This window comes from Solanum stenotomum, chromosome 12 (assembly GCF_019186545.1).
Source record: "Solanum stenotomum isolate F172 chromosome 12, ASM1918654v1, whole genome shotgun sequence".
Taxonomy (NCBI): Eukaryota; Viridiplantae; Streptophyta; class Magnoliopsida; order Solanales; family Solanaceae; genus Solanum; species Solanum stenotomum.
This window is the reverse complement of record NC_064293.1, coordinates 13,416,593-13,427,338: the sequence shown is the minus strand read 5'-3', so window position 1 is coordinate 13,427,338 and position 10,746 is coordinate 13,416,593. Positions and strand designations below refer to the sequence as shown.

General features: G+C 29.1%; 1 protein-coding gene across 1 annotated transcript in view; it reads right to left on the bottom strand.

Moving 5' to 3' along the window:
• Positions 1–9,600: 9,600 nt before the first annotated feature.
• The window catches only part of LOC125847103 (PH, RCC1 and FYVE domains-containing protein 1-like), a 5,539-nt gene continuing 4,393 nt past the window's right edge, over positions 9,601–10,746 (bottom strand). The window contains exons 7-8 of the mRNA XM_049526805.1: positions 10,012–10,259; positions 9,601–9,712 (exon numbers count right to left, since the gene is read on the bottom strand). Coding sequence (XP_049382762.1) covers positions 9,601–9,712; positions 10,012–10,259 — 360 coding nt within the window. The remainder of the gene's footprint in view (positions 9,713–10,011; positions 10,260–10,746) is intronic.

The window sequence follows — 10,746 nt, the reverse complement described above, 5'->3', positions numbered from 1 at the left end:
TGAGAACTTGTAGGAGGGTAGTCGGTTAGTTAACAAAATTAGTGTTGGTCTTGTATTCGAGAATCTCTATGTGATATTAGGGTTATGTTATGATATGATATGAGGGTAATTTTTACTCTTGTAATACAAAATCGAAAAGGGTGTTTGCCTCCCAAACTCTTAGTGTAACACCACAAAAAAATATTCTTAGTTAAGATCCGAACTATTCTTTATTTTCATGTAAAGTGTATCTGGTGATTCTTAAATTGCCCATATGTGTAAAGGTCAATTCTTTAAGTGTTGGAATGGATTTGAATATGAATTAAGGTCACAAGAACCCCCTAGTATAAAGTTGAAAGCTTCCATACCAATTAAGTTTTGATGTAAGATTCTAATTGGATCAACTTCAAACGACATATCTCTTAGAATATAAAGAGTTATGTGTCCCATAACCTATCAAATTAAAGGTATTTGATTTTTTTTCAATGACACTAATTTTACTTCAATCCGAGTTTCAAGTAAAAAGTTATGACAATTTTTGTAATCTTACAGTTCAGTGACGAATTAGCCGATGGAAAAACATTAAAAAGGGTTATTTTTGTCTTTTTACCTCTAAAAAATTCTAAACAAATTTCTTGACTAGTTAAAAGCACAAAACAATCAGATTTTTATTTGTTAATCTCCCATTCTCTTCTCTCGCAAACCCTAAGGAAAAATCAAAGCAGAAGACTTCCATTCAAGATTTTTCTTCAAGGTAAGTCCTTCTCCAAGAATTTTATTCTTTCCAACTCAAATTTCTTCTTAAAATTATGAATCATTAATGAAAATCCTAATTCTTGGGCATAGAGTTTTCAGAAAACGAATTCAAGAATCTCAACAAAAGTTCTCTTGATTGTTCTCCTTCAAGCTAGGGTTTCAAGTCTTCTAATCAAGCTCTTCTTCAAGATTCTTCAAGAACCTTGTTCTTCCAGGTATGTAAGGCTATTATAGTATTGGACTAGTTCGTCCTCACGCTCTATGTCTACTTTCAAATTAGTAAACGGGTAATCTAGGGTTCTATTAGTAGATTTGAGTGTTCTTAAGATGAGTTGATGTTGAATTCTGAGTTCTTGAGTTCCTGATTATTGATTTTCTATTCCATATTATTGAATTATTGTATATTGTACATTGAGATTTATTGAGTTGATTTTCATGTCTATTCTTCAGCATTATCCCTGAGTATTCATTGAGTTCTTATTGAGAATCTTTTAAACAAATGTAATTGTTTTAAACTAAGTTCTAAGAAAACAAAAAGGAGTCTTGATAAAGAGTTTGAAAAATGATTTGAGAAAGAGTATAAGGGAACTAAGTAGTCCCAAATGTATCATTTTATTACATTGAGAAGAGAACTATGATTCATTAATAGTATGACAATCGTGTATGACATCTTAATATGCCATCAATGTTTATACAGTATGACTTCCCGAGTTATTAATGATCATATCACAATAAACATTTGTTTTAAACTGTTTTTTTAGAAAGTAAAGCAGAGTTTGAGTAGAGTTTAAAGAGAGATTTTGATTTCAAAATGAGTTTATGAGTTCAGATATACTTCAGAGCATTACCTCTCTTAAGAGGGTATTTTGAATAATTACCTCAAACAGAGAAAATAGTATGTTTTATACATTTGAGCATGAGTATATATTATTAGGAATAGTATTGAGCACCGATATAGAAATGAATTCAGACAACTCAAAATCCTCATAAGCCATGTATTCTAACATGGGTAAGTGATCATACTTTTTAGATGAATCTTTATTTGCTTAGTGGATCCACTTAGTTGAGAGGTTAAATACCCCAACGCTAGATAGGACAATTCTGACAGTGTGGGCGAGATGATGTATCATCACGTAGCTGATGGTTGTCGTCTTAGAGAATCTCTCAAATAGAGTTGAAGTGTATTTTTACTATATCACTTATTATGTTGTGTTTCAGAGATGAGTAAGTATTTGTGAAGTTTTAAATGATTTTGCTCTTTAATTTCTTTAAATTCAGATATATATTTATTCTATTGCAGTTCTTTCAGTTCATTTATTTGTTATTCAGCTATATTACATATTTGTACATTCAATGTACTGAAGTCATTCGACCTGCATCTTTTTATGATGCAGATTTAGGTACTTAGGATCCTTAACAGGAGTTTTGTTGAGATCACTCCATCTGCTTGTCAGCTTTTGAGTGAGGCCTCCTTGCTTTTTATAAGTTGTTAGTAGTAGCATTTTGAGGTGTCGTGAGTCATGTCCTGACACTCGTCTTTATACGGTAGAGACTTCATAGATAGACATTTTTGGAGAGTCTTTCAGTATTCAGTTACAAATGTTTTACTTAAAACTTTATGTTTCATACTCAATGTTTTCAAATAGTTTTGAGATTCAGTAAGTTGTATTAAACATTTTCTTCAATTTTGATGCTTGAGTTAGTCTTCCGGTTGTAGTCAGCTAGGATGAGGATTCGCTTGGGAACCAACAATGGTTCTGGAGTGTCGACCACATCCAGGGTGTAGGCTCAGATCGTGACACTTAGTCTCAGTTTCATTGTTTTTACTTGTTTGTTTGATTTTGTGAACTACCATTGTTCAAGCATATTTTTGTTGTTGTGTTGCAAAGATTGAAGCCTTTGAGGAGCATCTTGGCTTGCAAGACTATCCCGCGAGTCTTCGAAAATAGACCTGTAACATCAACCTCGCGCTGACCTTGTAAAGGGGTTGAGCATAACTCCTCGACTTTAGTCCCTTCAACATAAGAAGTGCTCTCGGTATGTGAGTTAGTCATGTATGCAACTCCATAATTCCTACTTGAATTCCTTTATGAGAAGCTCCATAACAGGATTGACAACATCAAGGGGTGTTTTCGATAGTGTTAGGCCACCTACACTAGCATTGTTGGAAACTATTGTAGTCACCGCATTCTACAATTTCATTACCATTTCACCTTACACGGTTATATATGTAGTCTATTATTGAACTTTGCTGGTGTTTTAGGATACATAGAGCATATTTGAGGTGATGTATGTTCGACCAATCTTTATCACTCCCCTGAAACATGCCTATCATGAAGGTTTAGACCATAAGTGATTCCTATGAAATAGCAATATTCAACCTAATAAGAAAGTAGAGTAGTACTAGTGAGTTGTCATAAAAAAAATAGAGTATATGTTAGTGTGACATTTTAATATTCTAAAATATATTAAATTTTGCAATATTCTGCATGGTCACACAGACATTGGTTTTCTGGCCGTTGGTTGACTTATCACATTTCATATGTTACAAAATGTTGGATGCATGTAATGACGATCATAATTGCTGCATTACTATCTTATATTACTCCAAATTGGAGTTAGTGCCATATGCACATCAGTTTTGCAAAATGTCGTTGATGGCATTGGTGGGCACTTGATTGTCACTCTTAATTCCTCCATTATCCTTGTAACCTATGTAACTCCTAAGGTCATTTATCTTCACTATTTACTACACCATTTATCTTCTTATTCATTGATAGGAAGACTTCTTCTAGTATAAATAGTGGTGGTCTTCATTTGATTTGGAACACACAATACACAAGAAAATATAGAGTGCATAAGGTTTGTCAAAAAGAGAGTTCTTATTAGTTGAAGGGAGGTGTTTCTTTTGTGGAGCTTTGGACTCAACTCTTGTCCAGAGTTGTTGAGTTATACTTTGTGAAGGCTGTTGTATCCTGGAGGGGACAAGTCAAGAGGACTACTGCTGGACCGGTGAAAACATTTGCTGCAGTGGGCTTGAATCTCCTTAAAGAAAGCGAGATATCCGCGCCTCAGCCTGAAGAGATTTATTTCTTCATTTTTATTTTCAATTGTAATCTTATATTTTTGTTATCTCGTAAGTTTTCACTAACAGTATATAGTCACATAAAACTATCCTGACCCCACGATGGCACCAAACTATTTGCTAGGAAAATGTTAATAGTTGATTTTTTTTTTATGAGGTCAAGAGCATGCATCTTTGATTTAACTTATTAGATTTGATTATTCACAGTTAAATATGCTTATTAAAGAAACAAATGACAATAAATAAGCAAGTAAATAAAGTCGAATGGAGTAGTAGATCTCCGACGAAAAGTGTTTGCACTAGATTCGATGATGTCAGAGTGATATCGGTCTGACCCGAGATCGTTTTGTAAATAGGCTCTATGAAGAAAAGACTTAGGGCATGGAAAGTTACCTTGGTAATTAGATTTGGTGTAAGTGAGTGTAATTATATTGTTTGACCTGTTTGGTTGATCAGATAATTATTTGGTTAGCAGGTAATTGAGTGTAATTGGTTGATTACTTTTTATTTTTTATATTTATTTTTAGTTCTATTATTTTAAATGATTTCTATTTTTTTAAAGATATATATTTTATTTTATATTATTTATATTTCATTTCCTTCTCATTCTCAACCTTTACTTTATTTGATTACATGCAATTTTTTGTATTATCTATTTTTTATATCATGCTTATTTTTTTATTGGCATAATTTAAATTAAAATAGAATTCATTGTTGAGTAAGGTTATAAACTTACGTTTTTCTTTTCTTTTAAAATCATATTTATGTATACTATGTTGAAATTTGACATAAGACTAATTTGTTTTGAATTTAGAACTTATGTTATATTTTCAGTTTCATTTGTTTTAGTAGCATTGACTTGAGACTTCACATTGCAAGTCATTTATTTATTAGTTAGACTTGATAGATTATCTTTTTGCCAAATATTTTAATAATCTATGACATTTTATTTATAATATTAATTTTTTTGTCAAACATGCATTTCATGATGTTCATAGAAATTTTGTACTTTTAGTTTTTATGATATATTCAATTGAAATATACTAATTTGAAAAATATAAATCAATTATTTTTCATAATATTAGTTAAGAACATATTCTTATTAATTAATATATTTTCTGAAGACAATATACATCTTAAATATTTAAAATGATATTATTTATAAAGTTTCTTATTTGTCAAATATAAATTTTAAATAATTAACATTTATTTTTATAATTCAATATAATTTTAAAATTACAATTGTGCATCCAACACTGCATTTGTAATTACACTGTGGCAACAGCCATGTCAACATAATTACTAGGCTGGTAAATTTCAATTACCTGATGACTTTCCAAACAAGCCGTTAGTGAAATGTGGAAAGCTTGGAGTACAAGAATAATAGTATGTTTTATTATAATTATAATTATTGTTTAGAATCTCCTCCTTTACAATTGTGTAAGAACTACTAATCTATCAACTAATTGAAAAGTTCCACTTGAGAGCTAAAGCACTATGGTCTTTGGTTGTCGTCCACGCGTGGAAATTCTATTAGCCATGTCAGCTCTGTTGCGGATAGGACATATGTATGATAATATCTGATGTATCTTTCGGGCCATAAGTTCTCACTTTTTTCTAGATGATTATTATTCCACAAACTCACTAATAAGTCGAGGTTGATCCTTTTTTAACACATCTTTGAAACCGGCCATGCCACCGAACTAATATCTTCGAACACTTTTGTATTGGTTCAACATGTCCAACCTTTATTTTGCCACGTTTGCAAGTTGGTTTTTGTTCAATACAAAGATGATTAGAGATCAAGTAAATCAATATTATTCAAGATGATTAGACCGATACAGAATTGAAGGACATCTTTTTTTCAGGGTGACAAAATCAAACTCAATTCACCCAATCCAATTAAGTTTGGATTGGTTATTGACCCGGTCATTCATTATTTCAATTCATTTCAATCCATTAAAATTGAGTTGATATGTAACTTGAATTGGCTCATTACAAATCTTGTCAAAATATTTTTAATTTTTTTTCTTTTTCAATTTGATATGTTACATATCATCATATATATATATATATTATAAGTGGGAAGCTCCTAACTTCAAAGTTAGATTACCATTTTGCCCTTTTAGATTTTTTTTTTTTTTGGGAATTTAAGTAAAAAGAAGTCCAAAGGTCATAACTTTTTAATAAAGAACCATGTCTTCTCTAAGAATTCAATGACTATATTGATATATAACTATACTTCTTCCATAAGAGATAACCCACGTAAGGTTTTTTTTTTAAAAAAAAAATTAGAAATGAAAGATTTGTTCTTTAATATTGATCAACTTTTGCATTTGTTTATTATCAATATCTTAAAATTGAAAGAATTTTTTATATTATGCATATTGCTCGCTGTTTTCTCTTGTTTTTTGGTCTTCTTCGTGAACATCTGGTTATATTCTTTTCTTGTATTCAGATTATTTGGAATAATATTATGCCCACTTAACTTTGAAGCACCATGTGATTATATTTTTTTTTATTTGTGTTGATTCTATACGATTAAAGTACTGACAATAAATAATTTCTTTCCTTTTTTCTAGTAATAATTTCTTTCCTTTCTCCTGGTAATCGTTATTTCATTATAGAATTATAATTTTTTTTTGGGTGATAAGTTTACACAACACCTTATTAACTAGCAAAACTTATTTTTTTCTGGTTGCCTTTATTTTTTCTATATTTTTACTTATCAATGGTTTTACATTTTAAAAGTCTCTAAAAAGAGTTATTATTATATTAATATTATTTTTAATAATAAATATTATCTATAGAATAATAATATAATAGTAAATTCATATTCATTGTACTTAAATCTACGAAACATAATTTTCATTTTTTGTTATATCAATTTCTGAATTTTCAATTGGTGCATATATTATATTTCTATTCTAAAAGTGGAAAAATTATAAATTGAAAGTTCAATTATCAAAATGTCCATTAAAAATTGTAGGACATTTTTATCCTTTAATCATAAGCAATTTTCTTCATAATTTGTACAAAATTATAAAAACATTCAAAAAATATACCATTTAATTATAATAATTATTTTTATCAAATTATAATGAATCACCAAAAGGCAAAATGAGTTTAGTAGTCTAACCATCACCATATTTAATAGCTATTAATTCTTTGTTTCTTATTTTTTATTTCTTATTTCTTGTAATTCAAAGGGGTAGACAAAAACCTTCATCTTTATGTATTCTTCTTAATTAAAATAATTAAGAGTTATTAATTATGTGATTTTTGTAGAAATTAACAATAAAAGTTCATCACAACTTTATCAAAAAAACATTACTGACAATTTAAACACTCAATACTTATTTATTACAGTATTTTATTATTTCAATGCAAGTTACAAATTGTACTGCTTATTATAAATATAAATATAAATACTAAAGCATGACGCTTCATTGCATATTCAAGTTAATTTTCGTCTCCTCATTCCAAAATTAGGTAGTTTTTCTTTTTGTGACCTTTAACAGTTTTTGGTATTTTTGCTCTATTACACAATTCTTTTTTGCACTTCCGTCTTTAGCTCTTCTCTAACTAATCCAATGGTGAGATTTTTGACGTGCTAATTATAAGTTTGTTTTCTTGAATACAAATTTTATGTATTTTAAGATGTGGATAAAAATATTTGTAGGTTGAGTCGGAGGCTAAATCACGTAACACTATGAAAAATTACAAAATAGAGGTAAGAATCTTTTGAGGTATTTTTTAGGAATAATGTAGTTGAATCTCTTTTATTCTGCTTGAACTTTAATAATTTTGACTTTCTGATAGATGATGATAACGTCATATAGAGAGGAGTTTACCCCCTCAAAGATCTTGAAAAGAAAATGACATATGTATACATTGTTACTGATCTTTTAGTATATTGCAGGCTTTTAATTTTAGTTTGGATTCAAATATAATACTATGTTTTTATAGATGTAAAATGACTATTTTAGATGGTAGGAGATAGTGTACTATATTACATTGAATTTCAGATACTTATGATATATTTATATACCTCGCCTTAAAATTGAATTATCATTTTACTCCTAATTTTCAAGTTGATGATGCATTATTTACTTTAAATGCAATAATGGCTAAATAATGGATTAGGAGAATAAGGAATGTCGGAGTGTATTTGATTTATTGTTGTATTCTTAATAAATACTAATTAATAATGGTTATGATAATCAACCTTATAGTAGACTTTTCTGCTCCTATGTTTAAAAAATGAAAATTTGACCATTCACGTTCTTATGAATTATAAGGACTCACATTTAATTTGGATTTTTATATAAAATTTTAGTTACAAAAGAGTGATAAATAGGATAATTATGTTGCATTTCATCAGACTCCCAACTTCACAATAATCATAGAAATATGACATATTTACATAAGAATATAATATCATCCTTTTCTCCTAGAATAGTAAGAATATGATACTGAGGTTGATATTTATTTTCTTCCATATAAATAATTGCTTTTTAATTGTATGTTATGATGGTTTAAAATGCTGATTTAGGATACTAGCTTTATAAAATTATTCCTACAATTGTATTACTAAAAAAGGGGTTAGTTATATCATATATGCTCACATTTTAAAATGTGTATACGTATTGTATTTGTGCTTAATTTGGGGTAAGATTCTTTAGAGCTATTTGTAGTAACATTAATTTTGAAAATTTTGGTACAACTTATATTTTATCATGTCATGTTGTAGTTGTACAAACAGCCACATATTTATTATTTGATTACACATTGCACCTATATAACTAAATTTAATTGCTTTTTCTAAGTTTAGGCAATCCTTAATATTTTGTATTGAACAATTTAGTCATTTAAGTAGCTTAATTATTTGTCAAATTCAATTTGTGTTTTCTTTCTTCAAATTTATATTACTCTTTTCACACATGTTTAATATTATCTTATTATTTTTTTAAAATAACATGCTAGTAGAATTGGGACACACGTGCAACGCACGTGTCCTGAAACTAGTAGTCATAATAAGGGGAAAAAATAATTTTATTAGGTAGTTAACTAGTTTAAAAGAACAAATAAAACAATTAAGTTTAGTAAAAATTGAGTTGGGTTGAGTCTTAACTCGTTATGTAATCGGTTACCTAATTCATTTTAACCCAAGCAAATTTAGATTGGATTGGGTCTTGACTCAATTATATTGTCTTAACCCATTACTGCCCGCCCAAATTTAACCAAACCCGCCAATTGTCAACCCCATCTTTTTGTAACTTGTGATCTATAACCAATCATATATATATTTGGGAGCTAAAAAATATCATTCTTTTTTTTAGATAAACTTAAAAATAGCATCATATATAAAATGGGAGAAGTTGTTTACAAGATAAAATTACCTCCTTCGAACCCATCTAATTTTTGACTGGTGGATTAACGATTTAATGAACATGAACTACTCATCATGTTAACCTGATATAATTTATTACTACTCTTCCGTTTCAAAAAGTGTGGCCTAGTTTGACTTGGCACGAAATTTAAGAAAATAAAAAAGAATTGAATCTTGTGATCCTAAATTAAAGTTATGTCAAATGTACAAACTGCCCTTTATTCTTGTGGCCTTAAACATGTCACATGGAAAACTGAAATTAAAATGTTACAAAAAAAAAAGTCATTCTTTTTTTAAACAAACTAAAATGAAAAGTAGACCATTCTTTTTTAAAGAGAGCAAGTATATAATAATATATACATTTAGAAGAAAGGGAACTTCTAATTGGTCATATATCTTGGTTCACATTCGTATATTCTTCAACATCATATTTTCTATAGACCAATAGCTTGTTCTTTTCCCACCACTTTTTTGCTACCTTCGCACTGAAATTTTCGTTACTGCATAATGCAACCCAAAACAAAACATTAATTGAATTGTAAAATATTACATGAATAATATTACCTGGTTTAGCAGAAAAAATCTATTTTTCAAAAAGAAACATTAATTAGTTCTTTTACAAAATATATAAAATTCTGTAATTAAGCTCCAATAATCGCATAGGTAGGGTACATTTCACAAAAAAATGGGACGGAGGGAGTAGTGGTAAGAATTCACTCAAAAGAAAAACTTAGTAGACTCTTTACATCTCAATTGTGCCACATAAATTGAGATGGAGAAAGTAGTCGTAAGAATTTACCTGAAGTTGACTTGCTTGATTCCCTTTTTCCCAGTAGATAATATTGTGAAAGTGACGAAGACACCACGTTTGTACTCTTCCACCCATTCCACTTCCAAATCATCATTAACATAGTTTTGTTTTTTGTTATATGATGATTTTAACTTACTGGAAAATACAATTGGAGAAACCAATAGTCTATCAACTTTTCCATCTTCCATACACTCATTCTTAGTAGCAAAATAATGACTTTCTGACATTGTCTGAAGCTGAAATAACCCAAAACAAGCAAATAAGGGCATTGTATTTTATGATTCCTACAATAACAATATATTGTACTCTCGCTGTCTCAATTTTATATGAGTTAGTTTGACTCGACACAAAATTTAAGAAAAAAAAACTTTTGAAACTTGTGGTCTAAAATAAGAGTAAAACCGGTAAGTGTACGGTTAAACCTAAGCTATTTGTATTAAAAATGGACAAAGACCAAACCTGATAAGTTTTTGAATACTTAAAGGACTAAAATCGGTAAGTTTATATGAAAGGTACTAAAACCGGTAAGTGTATAGTTAAAGGACTAAAGCTGATAAGTTTTTAAATAGTTAAAGGACTAAATCCGTTAAGTAGGGGTGACAAATGGTTGGACTGGATTGAATATGGATTGAGCAAAAATGGTTTGGATTACAATCCACCCAACACCAACCTACCCCTAAATTTTTTTTGTTTTCCAAAAACAAAAAAAAAAACTTTTTTTCA